This window comes from Eptesicus fuscus, chromosome 14, assembly GCF_027574615.1.
Source record: "Eptesicus fuscus isolate TK198812 chromosome 14, DD_ASM_mEF_20220401, whole genome shotgun sequence".
Taxonomy (NCBI): Eukaryota; Metazoa; Chordata; class Mammalia; order Chiroptera; family Vespertilionidae; genus Eptesicus; species Eptesicus fuscus.
Genome location: NC_072486.1, coordinates 83,366,704 through 83,385,173, shown reverse-complemented (window position 1 = coordinate 83,385,173; position 18,470 = coordinate 83,366,704). Strand labels below are relative to the sequence as shown.

The following is an 18,470-nucleotide window of genomic DNA, read 5'->3' as shown; positions in this document are numbered from 1 at the left end:
CTACTTCTAGAGCCTTTTAGAAGATCCATATCCAATGGTCCGTTCCGCAGGGATCCTTGGTGTTTGTAAGATAACTTCCAGATACTGGGAGATGATGCCTCCGACAATTCTCATTGACCTCCTCAAGAAAGTGACCGGGGACCTGGCGTTCGATGCAAGCTCAGCCGATGTGCGTTGCTCTGTCTTTAAGGTAAGATTTTACGTTATATGAGCAATGTTTATTTATTGTAGGATAGTTAGTGAATACAGAGGGAACCATCTTAAAAATCACTCATAATATCACTATTGACATTTTTTTAATATGTCCAAGGTAAGGTTTTACCAACCAAATTAAAGTGTTTGCTACAAAAATTATCTACTTGAAATAGTCTTTCTTCAGTGTGTGTGTGGGGGGGGAGGGGGGGAGGGTGCACAGCATTTTAGAATAGGACCTGGATGCACTTGAAAATTGTTAAGTTATACATTAAAATTGACCTTTAAAAAAATCTTTATTGTTGAAAGTATTACATATGTCTTCCTTTTCCTCCATTGACCTTTTCTAACCCCCTCACCCTCTGCCCCAGGCCCTCACCACCCTATTATCTGTGTCCATGGGTTATCATATATGGATGCAAGTTCTTTGATTCATCTCTTCCCACCCACCCACCCTCCCTGCCTTTTTGATATCTAGTATATACTTCGCATAAGAATCTACAAAACTACCCTTCCTCCATCATTCAGTCTCAGTAGTTACTAGGACAACTCCATCTCGTTTCATCTGTAGTTCCACCCATTTTTCTCCTAGAATTCCTTCGAAGCAAAGCCCAGGCATTGCATAATCTCACCTGTAAATATTTACGTATAACCTTGAAAATCTAGATGACTTTTAAAATAAGAAATCCATTTTCCTAATAACTGGAAAGAGAAGGTGGCAGGGCGCATCAGTCTTCCTACAAGTCGGTGCCTGGACTGAGCTTGGACGGCTCACTTGGCCTCTATCTGAGGAGCGTGGGTCCTGCAGGGTGGAGTCAGGAGGTGCAGAAGGTGTGGGCTGTGGCATGGATAAAGGACTCTATGGTCTAAGCTTTGGACACCGCTTGACCAGCGTGGTGCTGTGTTTCTTTAACTCAGCAGGTTATTTTATAGCTGCTCTAATCTTGTTAGGAGCAGTGAAACCGTAGAGCAGGCGTCCTCAAACTACGGCCCGCGGGCCACATGCGGGTGTTTTTGCCGTTTTGTTTTTTACCTCAAAATAAGATATGTGCAGTGTGCATAGGAATTTGTTCATAGTTTTTTTAAAACTATAGTCCGGCCCTCCACGGTCTGAGGGACAGTGAACTGGCCCCTGTTTAAAGAGTTTGAGGACCCCTGCCGTAGAGGAATAATTGTTAGCCTTTGAAACCATACTAATTCATTAAAAGTGTGTGTTAATGTGAAACCGTTTAAGACAGTGTTATTTTCTACAGGTGTGTTTATTTCACCAACGGGCCTGGGTGTTTTCTCACCTGAACCTTTTTAGTTTATGGTCTAATTTGAATCTTGTCTTTCTCCTTTCTTGCAGTGTCTACCGATAATTTTGGATAACAAATTAAGCCACCCGTTATTAGAGCAGCTTTTGCCAGCACTAAAGTACAGTCTCCATGACAATTCAGAGAAAGTGAGAGTGGCTTTTGTGGAAATGCTGTTGAAAGTTAAAGCCGTAAGGGCTGCCAAGGTGGGGTAAATAGGGTTTTTCTTATTTAAGACATGAAGTAAATAAATAAGTACATTTGTTTTCATCCACAAAAAGATGAAGTTCAGGTTTTGGCTAACTGTTAGTTTAAGGGTCTTCCTTATTATTTGGTATTGTCTGTGAGTTTTTCCCTCCACATAATGGTTCTCTGAAATTTACTTTGAAAAAGGCTGTTTTGCCTGGCACAGCATTGGGGAAAGAGCTCGCCCGTCATCCGTGCAGGGTCCGCTGCGCAGCCCTGCGGTGCGCTCGTGCAGTGACATCATGCTGTGTGACCGTGAAAGGAAATGAACTTACACAGAAATACCTCTACGATAGGCGAGGACTAGCAAGTGTAGGCGCCAGCTGCATAAAATGGGGAACACACAGCATAACAGCCTGTATTTGCTCAGATATGCATAAAACACCCTGGGAGAATCAGGACGTTAGTGACAGCTGCCTGCGAGCAGTGATTGGGGGTCTTGGGATGGGGTTCTGGGGAGGCCTTATCACTGCTTAGGGTGTGTATTGCCTTATGCTTTTCAAATTTTGACCTGAATATTTTTATGTTTTTAAAAAAAAGTATATTTTGTATGACCTGCATAGTAAGAATAACCATATTGTCCCCAGTCTCACTATCTCGGTACTTGTGTTGCAAATCATTTGATGGTGTGGTCTGTTTCTGAACTTGCTCTGTGTAGCTTTCCTGCTGTCCGTCCTGGGCCGGGGCCACCCAGCACGGCCTGGATGCTGAGGGCCCTGAGTCTGGTGTATGAACCCCCAGCCTCCTCCCTTGGAGCCCTCTGGCTGCTTGGGTCCTTTGCATTTCCATAACAATGTTAGAATCAGCATGTCAGTTTCAACAACAAAGCTGGGTGCCAGTTGGATTGGATTTGTTCTGACAGCCGATTAAAACTAGATCCAGTGTTTGGCTTAGTGTTGTTTGAGCTGCCAGTCCGCTTGCACAGGATCGCGGAGGTGATGGCTGGGAGGAATAGAGAGGGCAGTGTTTCTGCTGTACCAGGGAGTCTCTCCACGAGAACGGGCAGGACCAGTGGGCAGAAAGGAGGCCTGGGACCGGAGCTTGGGCTTTGTCTTAATGAGGTGCTTCTTTCGTCTTGATCTTAGCTGGCTCTGTAGAGGGAAGGCGGAGAGTGGTTGAGTGGTGAGGTCTCTGCAAAGGTCTGTTCTTGAAAATCAAGGTCAGAGGTTGATGGGCCTGTGGAGAAGCCGCTAACAGGAATGGGTGATTGTCACCCGGTGGGATGGTGGGCAGCATGTTGCTGTCTGATACAGGTGCTGGCACAGGCGCCGGGTCTCCTGCACCCGCGCTGGAGGAGCGAGAGCTAGTTTCTCTTTTAGTATGCGCTGGGAATTTTGCTTAAAATGTTAAGATGACAGGAACCATTGACGGGCCCCGCTTCCTGCTTCACACAGTTTTGGAAGATATGCCCCATGGAGCATATTTTGGTTCGTCTGGAATCAGATTCCAGGCCTGTGTGTCGGCGCCTGGTGAGCCTCATCTTTAACTCTTTCCTGCCCGTGAACCTCCCGGAGGAGGTGTGGTGTGAGCGCTGCGTCACGCTGCTGCAGATGAACCACGCTGCTGCCAGGAGGTTCTACCAGTACGCCCACGAGCACACCGCCTGCACCAACATAGGTACGCGCCGCCTCTCAGGCTGGTCTCCACGGAGCCTGGCCTGTAAGCTCTGCGCTTGAATGCGTTGCTGAATGGTTTCCCTTAGATGGCACTTGTAGTTGTTCGGGATTATATTTTACTGTTAAGAGGTAATTTTGTTGAAGAAACATGTGAATAAACTATTGGTTATCTTCAACATTGTAGCAAAGCTGATTCACGTGATTCGCCATTGCTTAAACGCCTGCATCCGGAAGGCAATGCGCGAGTACCAGGAGGAGGACGAGGAGCGGGAGAAGGAGAACGTGAGTGTAAGTAGGACACGGGGGCCTCGAGCCCTGGGCCATGTTACCCCTCGTTTCCATGGGCTGTGATGTGAGTGTCCGGGCCCAGCACAGGCCGCCCCAAAAGATCCCACAATGGCTAGAATTAGGAATCCAGGGCCAAAAGCCTTGATAGACAAACCATGTTACCCCTTTACCAGTCACCAGCCAAGTCCTAACTTGTTTATGTTTCTCACTAATTAGCACCCAAACCTAAGTGTCTTTGTCCTGTCAGTTCTTCAAAAATGTATTGTTTTTTGTCTAAAAAGTATAGAAAGCTGCTGGTTCGTCATTTTAGAGAGACTCTGTTGTGCACACGTATTAAATTAATCTGGTTTAGATTAGTTTGTTATTTGTCTAGAAGTGGAGGAATTTTTCCCGTCCCCAACTTTAGGAACATTTTGTCTATTCTTTTAGTATTGATATTTCAACTAATTATTTTGGAGGATCATTAATGTTTTTGAAAGAATTGTTGTACATCTTTTGTAGTTCGTTGTGGAATTTGTGTAGGAGTGAATACAGAGGAAATGTATTATTAGTATCACCCCGTCCTAGATTTTCTTCGCCTTAAGCTTCTCTGTATATTTTCTGTCTGGGGGTGGCATTCGCAAACTGTATTTTAGTTAGGGGTTGGAGCTCTTACCCTCTGCTGTAAGATTGTACTGGAAACGTCATAGGGTTGAATTTCTAGGTCTCATTTTATTTAGAATTCTCTTAAAAAGTAATTTATCAAAAGTGATTTAGCCCTGACCAGTGGGACTCAGTTGGTGGAACATTGTCCTGTGCGCCAGAAGGTTGCTGGTTTGATTCCTGGTCTGGGCACATGCCCTGGCCGTGGCTCGATCCCCGGTACAGGACGTGCAGGAGGCAGCCAGCTGATTGATGTCTCTCACACAGATATCTCCCTTCCTCCCTCTCTTCGTTTTCCCTCTCTCTCCCTCTCCCTCTTTAAAATCAATTAAAACATATTTTTTTAAAAAGTAGTTTATCCAAGAGGTTGTTTGGCTGCTATTTCTTCAGAGCAGAAGAGGAGAACGTTGAGGGCTCGGGCACTACTTGTCGGCACTGTCTTAAGCTTGTAACCAAACTTGCGTGCTCACAGACGTGGAAAGTAAAATCTCAGGGTAGTTTTGTGGCGCTCATCTAGGTTAGGAAACTCACCTTGATAAGGAAGCCACCAAAGACAGTTTACACTCTCGCTGCAACATGGAACTGTGTGCTGGCCCGAGGCGAGCCCCGGCGCCGTCTGTCTTGCCTCGCTCCTGCCCTGTGTCCGCTCTGACACCGGCTGACAGGTTGCTCAGGGCTCCAGTGTGGCTTTGCTTAGTCATTGGTCTCGGGCCGTCCAACCACATGTCAGAAGTGAGTGCTTCTCACACTCGTGTCCTTGGACTCAGGCCTGCGCGGCCCCTCCCCACCAGCCTTGTCCCCGCCCCAGTCAGGCCTGCGGACGTGGGACAGAGAAAGAAGAGGGCCTGGAGACAGTGGGGCTGTCTCATTCCCACAGCGGGCCTGAGCCTGGATTTGGGAAACCCTCAGCTGAGAGCATTGAGAACTGGCAAAGGCCAGTTGGGATCTGAGTTCTTCTCTTCAGGGCTTTTCCCTCCATGTGTGGATTGGGTGGGCAGGGTTCCTCAGGAAAGGGATTCTGTTGCTGCTAATCTTCAGAAACCTTAGCTGAAAGGTTTCTGAACCCCATCTGCAGGGCGAGGGGCTGCCATGTGCGAGGTGGGCACCACGAGGGGCGTGAGCAGGTGTGGGCTGCGGAGCGTGCAGGGCCTCTGGGCCAGCCTCTCGGACTCGTGCAAAGGAGCAAAAGCATATTTTATGAGGTGGTAATAATAGTTGAGACTGTTACGTTTTTTTAAATATTGAAGGAATCCTCCAGGCTCATTATTAAAAACTTAGACGTTAATGAGAGAGCTTGCATTTTGTAATATTTTAGGTCATTTTCTGTACCATCAGAAAACACAAGGATTTAGAAATATGTAGTTCCATTGTGAACTATGCTAGAAAAGATACAATTTGTCATATATATTCTAAAAATATAAGGCTGAAAGCAAAAGTTTTTGAAGCGCTCTTTTACTTTTCCTCTTTGCTATCTACGAAAAATCAAAGCTATTTCTGCTAAAATATAAAGTTGGCTTCCTCTTTAATAGATCTCACTTGGGAACTTAGCACACTTTTGTAAGAAGTGATGGGTTCTGTGAGGCACCCATGATTAGGCTGCAGAGCAGTAAAACGTAGAATTAAACACAGAATGAAGTTTTGTTGGTTTGTTATTTGTATTGTTCTCATAGTAGGCTTTGGTAATTTCATTGCTTTTTAAATGTCACTGGCCATACCTCAATTGGAGTAATAAGTGCCCATTGAAAAATGTAACTATATAGAAATTACTTTTGTCCTTTCTGTGTGCCCTCATTAATCAAGCTTACTTTCCATCACACTTCAGTAGACAGCACAGAAGTACCAACACCTGCAGTGAGTCCGCCGTGGCCTCTCCAGCTGCTCCCCTTTCAGGACCTGGTGTCGGCTGTTCCTGCAGGTTCTCCAGCTGTCTGCTGCAGCCACCACAGGGCTCAGTCCGTGTGTCTGGCAGGGGCGCATATGTGCAGCTTGAGGCGATGGCACGAGAGAATTTATTAGAGCCTTTGTGGTTCAGGCCCACAGTCAGATGATAAACAGCAGCCATTATGGCTTGCTGCCAGCATAAGTTGGGAAATGTCAATGCGTATATTAATTTAAAAACAAGCTGAGGAAACCCATGAGGAGCAGGGTCGTTGTTACAGTTACACACCAGAGTCTGGCGTCGCACCTTCCAGAATGGGCGGCTGTAGAATGGGCGGCTCGTCCCTGAGTGTTAGTGTAAATCACATTGAGTAATCAGGTTTTACACCCCCCACACTCACAGTCTGTTCATGTCGAGGTTTATGCTGAGAAGTGACACCCTTGAACAAATCAGAAGGTACAGTAAAAGAAAAAGCATGCTTTTTACTAGTGTGTTATGTCCCTAGGTGATAATAGGTTATACATTTTGATTTTGAGGATTTATAATTCATGTAAAGTGTTTATTAAAAGGACATAGGGTTAATGTAGAATGTGTTATTTCTTTGGTGGGCTTTTAAAAACCAATTCACCTCTGAGAGATTCTCAAATACAGAATAAACTCCTTTTCAATAGTCATGAAAATAGACTGGATATTCTTTACATTTCTGCTTTCGTTCTAGAATTCTGAGGGGTGCTTTTAAAGACAGTGCTATTATTTTAGTAGTTGTTATGATTTGATTATTTCACAATAAAATTATTTGCATCTTAGGTTCTGGATAAAACCCTGTCCGTCAGCGATGCTGCATCCATGGCAGGTTTGCTAGAAATCATCGTGATTCTCTGGAAAAGCATTCACAGAAGTATGGAGAAGAACAAAGAGGCCAGACTCTACACCATCGACAAGTTTGCCTCTGTGCTCCCCGAGTACCTGAAGGTGTTGCAGGTGAGATTGCCGCTTGGAAGCAAGCGTATTGAGGTGACAGTGGAGCAGAATTAGCAGAAGTGCCCGACACGCCTGCTTCGCCCTGGCGCCTCGTCTGTAGCGGGACGGGCTCAGCCAGCTCTTACCTGGCAGGGGGCTGGCCGCTAGCCTTCTCGGGGGTGGAGGCCACGTGCCTTTCAGCCGCATGTCCCCAGCCTGCAGGGGAATGTCGACGGTAGGTACTCGATCCTTCTGTCTCTGCTGGCCTGTGGCACTACTTTAGATTCCAGTGTGCTCTGCTGGGAACTGGGAAGGAGGAGTTTGTGAACATGACGGTGTGGTAGCACCTAGGCTGTGTGGGTGGCTAGCGTTTGATGCCGCCTGACAAGCACGTGTTTCTGAAATATGTGAGTGTGTTCGTTATCAGGGCGAAGAGAACCAGGGCTGTCACTACTGTTTGGACGAAGGAAGTCTTCTCATTTCTTGACTTTTTAATTTACTTCTGAAGGAAGTTCATGTTTCAAAAACAAATGAAAATAAGATTAATATGCAAAATGCAAATTACCCCCAATTATAAAGAGAGCATGGTCTGAGTGACGGAAGATCATAGGTCTGGGAACCCCATTCTCTTGGAAAATTCACTCTTGGCTCTTCTGTGAGCTGTGTTTCCCTGACTGACACGCCTCTGCACTTCATTCTGCCTCTGAAAGGCAAACTGTCCTGTCCGTGAAAGTCAACACCTAGGCTGCCAGTTACTAGCACGTTTAGAAGTTCAAGTAATTCCGTTGGCCTGAGAAACCAGCATTATCTCGAGAATCTCAGAGGATAAACACAGACACCCATAGGACCCTGGATGAGGGGGCAGCAGTGTGGCTGGGGTGCCTGGGGACCCAAGGAGGCAGTTAGTTAATTCCCTTTATTCCAAGTGACTGCAGCAAGCGAGCTTCTCTACCTGCGGGAGCTCAGAGAGCCCAGGGCCGCCTGCAGTGAGTGACCCGGATATTGTGTGTTGTGTTCTGCTGTGGTAAGGCAGGTAGCGGTGGGTAGCTGCAGTGTAAGTACTGGGTGGTGCAGGCGCTGCAGAAGTCTGATGTGTTTGCCGCTCCAGCTCTTCCCACACTTTTCCCGTTACAGGTGGAGTCTGATGGGGAGGGATTGAGTGTCGGGAGGCAGCTCCAGTAAACTTTTCCACATTTCCCATCACGTTGTCTCATCTTCCTACAGAGAATCTGGTTATTTTATTTAAAACTTTTCTCTAGTTTCATTCTCTTGAGTTTTATGTTCAAGACACCAAGTGTATGCAGATAATTTCCCCCCTTTTTATCAGCAGTGCTTTACAGCAAAAAAATCTTGTTACTGATGTAGCCCCAGGTTCTAGATTGTTGCCTGGTACACAGTAGGTGCTTAATAAATATCTGCAAAAAAAGGAATACATCACAGAGCAGTGAAGTGTTGTGTGCACTTTGAAAACAGTTGTCAAACATGAGGCTTTCCAGGAGGTGGAAGTTCCCGCATTGCGCATGGCCAGGATTGCCTATGTCAGGGGTCCTCACACTTTTTAAACAGGGGCCAGTTCACTGTCCCTCAGACCGTGGGAGGGCCGGACTATAGTTAAAAAAAACTATGAACAAATTCCTATGCACACTGCACATCTCTTATTTTGAAGTAAAAAAACAAAACGGCAAAAACACCCGCACGTGGCCCGGGGCCGCAATGTGAGGACGCCGGGCCTCTGTGGTTCCTGCTGAGCACTTTGAAAAGAGGGGGTTAAGTGGGAGCTTTCAGAGCACCGTGGCGTGTAAGTGCCCTTTTGCTTTGTCTTCCTTTTGTGCCTTTAGGATGACCGCTGCAAGACCCCTCTCTTCATGCTGATGTCCTTCCTGCCGCCTTCCTCCGTGTCGGCCTTCAGGTACTCTGCTCGGGGCCGCAGTGAAGGGGGAGCCCCGCATCACTGCGCTTGTCACTGACACTCAGCAGACTGCCCCCCATCGGCTGTGACTTCTCAGATGCTGCTTCCCGCCCACTCGCGCCCTCTCTGTGTGGGGGAGCAGGGTGCCGTTTCCCATGGCTCTCGGTTGCCCAGGAATCCCGTGGTGACTGCATGGAGCTGGAGCCTCTGAGCCTCAGTCGGGCACTTGTCAAGCCTGATGTGCCGAGACGCTAGAGCCGTGCTGTTGTCCACGGTGGTGCATCGGCCAGGGGGGCTGTGAGATGGGGAGCGGGGCCTCGGGTGCTGTGCTCTGCTGCAGACCCACATGGACGCGGGGACTCGGTGTGAGAAGGGTGTAGTTTTCTTTCTTTATTATATCTTTAAATGATGTTGTGGGGAGATTGGGTTAAATAAGATACGTTTTTGAAATTAATTTTACCTGTTCCTCTTTTTTATTTTTAATGTGGTGACTACAAAATTTAAATGACTGATGTAGGAGCCTGTTTTTGTGGCTCGCGCTGTATTTTTTATTAGATAGTGTTGGTTATTAGCTCAGTAAAAATTACTCGTTTTTATTCATATATATGATACAATTAATATTTTGATGCTAAGCAAACATTACCCCCAAATTTGGAATCTGCTCTGGAGTCTGACGGAGATAACAGGGAAAGGAAGGATGGGCTTATGTGGCCGTGTCAGGAGGACTTGGCAGGGACCTGACGGCACTGACGCTCCCCTTCCTGGCTGCTTCCAGGTGTCCTCACCTGGGAGACAAGCGGGAGACCGCTGGGGGAGCGCTGGGTCTGACCTGTGTCTGTGATATGTTCAGCTGCAGCGTGATTTCCACACTGAGAAACCGGGAGCAGGGCGCTGCGGACAGGAGCTACTGCACGCTGCTGGACTGTCTCTGCGCCTGGGGACGCGTCGGGCACGTTCTGGAACTCGTCTGCGACTGGCTGCCAGAGGAGTCCCCCCAGGGAAAGGTGCGCTCCTGTCCCGGCTCTAGATCTGCTGGCGGGGCGGATGTCAGAGCGGACGCTCTCCTGGGACAAGGGTGTCAGTGTGTTGCTCTCCTTCTCTCAGGCTAACTCGGCATCTAAGCGGAAGGTTCAAATCCATGACCCACGCCCCTTGAAGCCTGAGTTGGCGTTGGTTTACATAGAGTACTTGCTGACCCACCCGAAGAACCGAGAGTGCCTGCTCTCTGCGCCCCGGAAGAAACTAAGCCACCTTTTGAAAGCACTTGAAATGTCCAAGGTAACTTTATAGAACAGATACAGACCTGTGAGAGCTAGTGACTCGAGTGCTAGCAGAGTGACAAGGGCAGGTCTAAATGCTCATGTTTACGTGGAAGTTTCCCAGCTGAGCAGGTGTGAGGAGCTGTCTAGTACCCCCTCAGTGTGCAGACAAGGACGCGAGGCGTGGGTGACTGGCAGGCTTAGGAGGCAGGACGGCCCATGGGTTCCAGGAAAAGTGGGGGAGTGCCCCCGGCACCTGTGACAAGTGGCTCTACCTCCATGACAGGCTGGAGGGACGTCCCTTCCCTCTGTGTTGCTACAGCCAAACAGGGCCCTGCTCCTGGGAGGTGCACGGCCGGGGAGTCCAGCTGAGGCTCCTACCCTGCCGTGGAGGAGAGCATTGTTCCCAGGGAACTGCTTCTCTTTCTTTTCGGTGTTGGTCTGTCTGGACAGGGCTGTCTCTGCCCTCACAGAGGGCAGGGCAGAATTTACCCCGGGACAAAGGCCTCGCCAGGCTTAGCGCAGGAACTTACAGGTGATGTTCCTGTCTCAGGGGGAGACCGCAGGGCAGAGGGAGGGAGACCACATTTCTTGGACAGCGTTGCCGGGTTACGGAGTCACCTCTGCTGCTCAGGCTCCCTCTCCTGGTGTCGTTATGTCAGGTGCTTCCCACCATCCTCGCCATGCGTCCTCGCCACACGGTGTGGTGGCGACTTGTCAGCGGGAACGTGGCCCCAGGTGTTTTACTTTGCAGGTGGATCTGGAATCAATTCTGCAGCCGCCTGGTGGGAAAGCTGAGTACTTCAGTGAAACGGCTGCCCTTCGAGCCTTCAGCCTGCACTGTCGGCTGAGCATCCACCTTCAGCACAAGGTGTGTCCGTCTCCCCCGGGCCAGAGCAAGAAGCACCTTGCCAAAGCCCGCTCCATCACTAAGTTCTCTTTCTGCTGTTGTTGGACAGTTCTGCACAGAAGGAAAAGTTTACCTGTCCACTTTGGAAGACACTGGGTTTTGGTTAGAAAGCAAGGTTTTATCTTTTATTCACGATCAAGAGGAAGACTATCTGAAACGCCATCGGCTTATTTATCAGCAGATTATCCAGGTTAGCATTCTTCACACAGACCTTCCTCCTTCCGGGCGGGTCAGGTGCTTCAAGACTGTTTCCTGTTTTCAAGTTGTAACTTTAGATAGCAGTGTTGCTCTTAATACTTATATTGGCCTTTGAATATCTATAGTTTATTCTTTCCAAAACATAAATCTGCATAATTTTAATGTAATCTTACGCATTACATGTGATAGGTGTTCACTGATGTTTATGGCATTACATAAAAGGTAATTAGATTTCCTATGGAAACATGAGAGTTCATGTATCTTTATGGCAATTCCTTTACAAAGCCCCTTTGGAGATAGCTGCTGTCCTCGCTAACTGGCAGTCCGTCCGCTGGGGGAGCGTGGTGGGCTGGACTCCCTCTTTGCTTTCTCTGGACTTTGTTGGTGAGTCACGTCTGCCATCTGTCTCTTACAGACCTACCTGACTGTGGGCAAAGATGTGGTGATGGTCGGCCTTGGCGATGGCAAGTTTCAGATACAGCTTTTACATTGGAGTCTCAGGATCATGCACACAGGTACCGCCATTCCGTAAAGGACTGGTTGGGACAGTTATCAAAACCAGTCCCTCTCCCCCTTCACTGTGCTGGTCAGGGCTGTGGCCTTAAACAGACAGATACGGAACACGAGCGAGCTTACACCCAAAGAGGGATTACATGCTGATGCAGCCAGGGAGTGCAGAGGTATTTTTAGCATCAGACGTCAGTAACTCCAGAGTTTCTGGCGAGGCCGTGGGGGAGTCTCCTGGCTGGGCTTGCTCATTGTTGGGTGACTTTGCTGTTGTGGCTTGTGCACTGGCCTGGCCGCCAAGCCGTCTGCTCCTCCCTGCTCTCCAAGGCAAGGTCACGGGGTGCTCGTCACCTGCCCAGCCACGGGGGGCTGTGAGTCGCGTTGTTTCATGCCCCCCAGGACCACTGGGAAGGTGCCATTTCCCCAAGGACAGGTGCACCTAGGAGCTTACACCCACACCGGCTGTGTACTCAGTACTGAGTGAAATGTGTTCAGGGGGTGAGTGAGGGGCCAGCCGCCTGGGCTTGGGCCTAGCAATGGTCTGGGTCTGTGGGTTCCAGGGCTGAATTCTCACAGCCCCATCACCTTATAGCAGGAGGAGTGGGGCTGTGGACAGAGTCAGGGTCAGGGGAGTGCTGCTGGGCTGTGACCCCCACCCCACAGCCTGGGGAGCCCTGTCCTGTGTGAACTGGCTGTGGACTTCTCCCTGTGCGCCCTGATGCTGCACGTGCGTCCTCCTGAGATCTGTGGAAACTTGGGAAGTGGCTTCTCAGTTTCTCTAAGCCTGGGTATTTGCTGGAAAGATGGAAATGAGATTATCATGTAGCAAAGTCAACACTGTGTTTTGAAAATGAGATTTAGTGAGTCTGTAGCTCAGTCGACATTAGCTGCTGCATGGGTTTTGACCGCGTGCTGAGGACCCTGTCCTGTAGGATCTTGTCCTCGTGCCTCCGCCACTGAGGTTGATGCTTGAGCTGCATGGCCACTCTGCTGTTCCAAGCATGTTTCCTTAGATGAACCTGAATGAGAGAGTATACAGTGTTTATTTTATTTACTTATTTATTTTTAATATATTTTATTGATTTTTTACAGAGAGGAAGAGAGAGGGATAGAGAGTTAGAAACATTGATGAGAGAGAAACATCCATCAGCTGCCTCTTGTACAACCCCTACTGGGGATGTGCCCACAACCAAGGTACATGCCCTTGACCGGAATCGAACTGAGCCAAACCGGTTTCAGCCAGTGTTTGTTTAAAATAGCCAAAGTTAAAGACTAAATATTAAGTAGGACAAATATTATTGCTTTTAAATTAAAATTTTTTTTTTATTGATTTGAGAGAGAGAGAGAGAAAAAACATTGATGTGAGAAAGAAACATTAATCAGCTGCCTTGCACATGCACCCAGTCTGGGATTGAACCCGAAACCTGGGTATGTGCCCTGACTGAAATCGAACCCACCACCTTGTAGTGTACAGGATGACTCTCCAACCAACTGAGCCATCTGGCCAGGGCCAAGTGTTATTGCTTCTAAAGTTTGGGTGTTTTTTTGTTTTGTTTGTTTAACCTTTATAATTTGCATTTCCTATTGTGAAAATAGCATTTTAAATTTAAGCTTAGCCGAAATCGGTTTGGCTCAGTGGAAGGAGCATCGGTCTGCGGACTGGAAGGTCCCGGGTTCGATTCCGGTCAGGGGCATGTACATTGGTTGCGGGCACATCCCCCAGTGGGGGGTGTGCGGAAGGCAGCTGGTCGATGTCTCTCTCTCATCGATGTTTCTAGCTCTCTATCCCTCTCCCTTCCTCTCTGTGAAAAATCAATAAAATATATTTAAAAAAAAAAATTTAAGCTTAATTATTGAAACACTAAAAAAAATTTACATTTTTTTAAACTTTTTTTCACTTAGGAATTATTTTCAAGCACTGAATCTATTTTTTAATATTCATAAAATTTACTTTTCTGTGGCGTTAACAAGAATTTTAGGCTGTGTATAAAGAGTAATTACTGGTAAATAGCAGGTACATTGTAATTAAGGCACTTATCAAATTGTCTTTGTTCTTTTTAAGTTTCAATAAAGGTCAGTTAGTTCTATATTTTAAAAAAAGAATTTTAGATCCTCCAGTGTTGCCAGTTTCACCATGAAAAGGTGTGTATTCCCCCAAACAAGGCTCTAGTTTAGCGATTTTCAAACGGTGTACCAAAATAATTTTTAGAACACTGACCTCGTTTCCCTTAGATTTTCAAATAAAAAAAGAAAATGACAACAGCTAACACAATAGACATCTTGTGTGAACTAATAAAAATTGTACCTATTTTTTTTTTTGATGGGCAAAAAGTATTTTTTGATGTGTCGCAGAATTTTAGTAATTATTTAGTGTGCCAGGAGAGGCAAAAGATTGAAAATCGCTGCCCTGAGCTCTGCTTTGACTTCTGATCAACTGAAATGGTATTTGTACTTGAGTAAGGACTCCCTCAAGGATTCTAAATCCTCCTTCTCCTCTACCACCCCTGATCTCTGTGACCATCTCCCTGTCCCCCAGCCCAGGGCTCTCCCCTGCAGGCCTGGGTCCCACCCCAACTGTCCTTCCCTGCAGGCCCGGTCACCCCCACTTCCCTCCTCTGCCAGCCTGGTCACCCCTAACTGCCCTCCCCTGCTGGCCATCTTGTGTCCACATGGGGGCAGGATCTTTGATCACATGGGAGCAGCCATCTTGTGTGTTGGAGTGATGGTCAATCTGCATATTACTCTTTTATTAGATAGGACAGAGGCCTGGTGCATGGGTGGGGGCCAGCTGGTTTGCCCTGAAGAGTGTCCCGGATCAGGGTGGGGCTTCCCTTGGGGTGTGAGCAGCCTGGGTGAGGGGCCTGTGGTGGTTTGCAGGCCGGCCACGCAGTCCAGCGACCCAAGCGGAGGCCCTGGTATCTGGGGTTTATTTATCTTCTACAATTGAAACTTTGTAGCCTGGAGTGGAGCCAAGCCTTCTGCTCGCTCCGTGCCCACAGCCATTTCTGTTGGGATTTATTTACCTTCTGTAATTGAAACTTTGTAGCCTTAAGTGGAGGCCTGGGCCGGCAAGGGCGGGCAGAAAGATTGGCTTCCTCCATCGCCGGGGAAACCCAAGCCTCCCTCCTGCCTCCGTGGCCTCAGCCATCTTGGTTGGGTTTATTTGCATATTCGCTCCTGATTGGCTTGTGGGCGTGGCTTGTGAGTGTAGCTGAGGTACGGTCAATTTTCATATTACTCTTTTAACAGATAGGATGTGCAGGCCCAGAGAAAAATGTGTCTTCCAAATTCTGAGGCCCCTGCCCTCCCCCCACCCCCACATGGAGGAAACTTTCTCTATTTATACTTTTTCTAGCTCTTTGTCTTCCAAATTTGGAATGAGACTTCCAGGCCTTTCTGAGGAAGGGAGGGAGGGAGGGAGGGAGGGAGGGAGGGAGGGAGGAAGGAAGGAAGGAAGGAAGGAAGGAAGGAAGGAAGGAAGGAGTGCTGGGAAGGGGCCATGTGACCATATCTCCAGGCCTGGCCTGGTGCCAGCACTGACAACTTTGTCTGGGGCATAGTGTATGGCCTCTCTGGAATGGGAGTAGTCTTATTTTCCTTATTATTTAAGCAAGCAAGTGTTTACAGAAGCCAAAATAGCAGGTTAAAATTTCAAACAGCACTTTTTATATAAGATGGATGCATCAAGGCAGCAACAGTGACGGGCGGTGGGGCAGCATGAGAAATGACAGTCCTGCAAAAGTAGCACAGCGGTTTGGGAAGGCTGCCTTTCTAGTAAAAGTTACAGCAAACACACGGCATTGTCTTACATGGGAGGGAAGGGCAGAGTCATGGCGACCATGGCCCCTGTGTGGAGTTGGCTGTGCCAGGAGGACCAGGTGTGCCTGAGCTCTCAGCCACTGGGAACCAAACTCAGGCTGACGCGCCCTGCCTAGCAGTGGCCTGAGTGGTGCACTGCAGGGCAGCAGGGACGTCCTGTGTCTTCTGTCGCCCACACTGTGGATTCTGACTCTCTCCAGGACTTTGTCCTATTGACTGAGCTGCTGTCTATGTGTATTTGGTTCTAAGGCATATACTGCTTGAATATAATGAAATCACTTTGAATTAAATTTTTAACTTTTCAGGTTTTTGTCAGTAATTGAAGGTGAATTAAGTGTGTGGCTGTCCCCATGCCCCAGGACTGCGATGGCTGTACGGACAAACCCTCCTGTTTTCAGGGTCCTGTAATCTCACATACCGGCCGCTTCTGAGCTGTTTGTACTTCATTTCAGAGCCTCAGTGTTCCCTTTCTGCCTGTTACACTGTACTGACTGACAGGTGTGGAGAGATTGTGTCCCTTGCCTCCTTTTATTTATTTTTCAATCCTCACCCGAGGATATTTTCCCATTGATTTTTTAGAGAGAGTGGGAGAGAGAGGGATAGAGAGAAATATCGATGTGAGAGAAACACATCCATTGGTTGGCTCCTGCATGAACCCCAACCAGGGCCCTGTCTGGGGAGGAGCCTGCAACCAAGGTAACGTGCCCTTGACCGGAATTGAACCTGGGACCCTTCGGTCCGCAGGCCAATGCTCCACCCACTTAGCCAAACCGGCGAGGGCTCTTGCCTCCTTTTAAATAAAAGAGGTTAGTTTCTTGGAAGTTTCTACTATATTTGCGAAGATTTTAGAACCTTTGTTGATTTTGGTAGTGCCAGAGACTTCTTGAACACAACCGTTTCTTTTACCTACTTTAGCAGATAAACTTGGGGGTTTGGGTTTAGCTTCTACCTGTCTCAAGTAGAGCTTACAGTATCTGAAATGGAGGTAAATTCAAGATCTCTAGGGCTGTGGTCGGCAAACTCATGAGTCAACAGAGCCAAACATCAACAGCACAACGATTGAAATTTCTTTTGAAAGCCAAATTTTTTAAACTTAAACTTCTTCTAACGCCACTTCTTCAAAATAGACTCGCCCAGGCCATGGTATTTTGTGGAAGAGCCACACTCAAGGGGCCAAAGAGCCACATGTGGCTCTCGAGCCGCAATTTGCCGACCACGGCTCTAGGGTGTGCTGCAGGATTAGGCGTACACATGGAAAACATTTTCCCAAATCAGCATTGCTCAGTGAAGTGATTGGGAAGAGAAAGACAGCCAGTGCACTCAGGTGTTAGAAGTTGAACAGCTGGCCTGCGGGAGTGTGCAGTCAGGCCTATTGAAAGCTCGTGGGCCGTCGTCTCAGCCTTGTGCTGTGGAGCTGGTGCTGGTTGGGTGTCCCTGTTAGGGGAGAAATAAGACACCTTCTCCAGCCCAGGTATCCAAGGCACACTGCCCATGCGCGCAGTGAGCACGGTTCTCAGTGCCTGCGTCGGCAGTACTGTTCTTTTTTTTTTTTTTTTTTTAAATGAATCTTTATTGTTCAGATTACAATTGTTTCTCCTTTTTCCCCACATATCTCCCCACCACCCAGTTCCTACCCCCCCCTCTTCCCTTACCTCCCCCCCCCCACGCTGTCCTTATCCATAGGTGTATGATTTTTGTCCAGTCTCTTCCCATACCCCCCACACAGACACCCCTTTCCCCCTGAGAATTATCAATCCACTCCCATTCTATGCCTGATTCTATTAAGTTCACCAGTTTATTCTGTTCCTCAGATTTTTAATTCACTTGACTTTTAGATTCACTTGTTGATAGATATGTATTTGTTGTTCATAATTTTTATCTTTCTTCTTCTTTTTCCTCTTTTTAAAGAATACCTTTCAGCATTTCATATAATGCTGGTTTGGTGGTGATGAACTCCTTTAGCTTTTTCTTATCTGTGAAGCTCTTTATCTGCCCTTCAATTCTGAATGATAACTTTGCTGGGTAGAGTAGTCTTGGTTGTAGGTTCCTGCTATTCATCACTTTGAATATTTCTTGCCACTCCCGTCTGGCCTGCATAGTTTCTGTTGAGAAATCAGCTGACAATTGTATGCATGCTCCCTTGTAGGTAACTAACTGTTTTTCTCTTGCTGCTTGTAAGATTCTTTCTTTGTCTTTTGCTCTTGGCATTTTAATTATGATGTGTCTTGGTGTGGTCCTCTTTGGATTCCTTTTGTTTGGGGTTCTGTGTGCTTCCTGGACTTGTAAGTCTATTTCTTTCATCAGGTGGGGGAAGTTTTCGTTCATTATTTCTTCAAATAGGTTTTCAGCATCTTGCTCTCTCTCTTCTTCTGGTACCCCCATAATTCTGATGTTGGTTCGCTTGAAGTTGTCCCAGAGGCTTCTTACACTATCTTCAACTTTCTGAATTCTCTTCTCTTCATGCTTCTCTGGAAGAGTGTCCTTGGCCTCTTTGTATTCCAAATCTTTGAGTTGATTCTTGCAATCCTCTAGTCTGCTTTTGGGTCTCTGTATAATATTTTTTATCTCAGTCAGTGTATGTTTAATTTCTAGTTGGTCCTCATTGAATTTATCGGCCTTTTCCATGAAATTCTTGAAAAACCTTATAACCATGGTTTTGAACTCTATGTCCAGTCGCTTGTTCTCCTCCATTTCTTTGGTTTGTGATCTGTTTCCTTGCCTTCTCATATTCTCTGCTTCCCTAAGTTGGT

General features: G+C 47.4%; 1 protein-coding gene across 3 annotated transcripts in view; it reads left to right on the top strand.

The window, feature by feature from the left end:
- The window catches only part of NCAPG2 (non-SMC condensin II complex subunit G2), a 66,521-nt gene that overhangs the window by 35,741 nt on the left and 12,310 nt on the right, over positions 1-18,470 (top strand). For all 3 annotated transcript variants that reach the window (XM_054726151.1, XM_054726152.1, XM_054726153.1), the window contains exons 12-22: positions 11-190; positions 1,541-1,693; positions 3,128-3,350; positions 3,534-3,637; positions 6,966-7,139; positions 8,957-9,027; positions 9,878-10,031; positions 10,132-10,305; positions 11,041-11,157; positions 11,246-11,386; positions 11,810-11,909. In XM_054726151.1, coding sequence (XP_054582126.1) covers positions 11-190; positions 1,541-1,693; positions 3,128-3,350; positions 3,534-3,637; positions 6,966-7,139; positions 8,957-9,027; positions 9,878-10,031; positions 10,132-10,305; positions 11,041-11,157; positions 11,246-11,386; positions 11,810-11,909 — 1,591 coding nt within the window. The remainder of the gene's footprint in view (positions 1-10; positions 191-1,540; positions 1,694-3,127; positions 3,351-3,533; positions 3,638-6,965; positions 7,140-8,956; positions 9,028-9,877; positions 10,032-10,131; positions 10,306-11,040; positions 11,158-11,245; positions 11,387-11,809; positions 11,910-18,470) is intronic.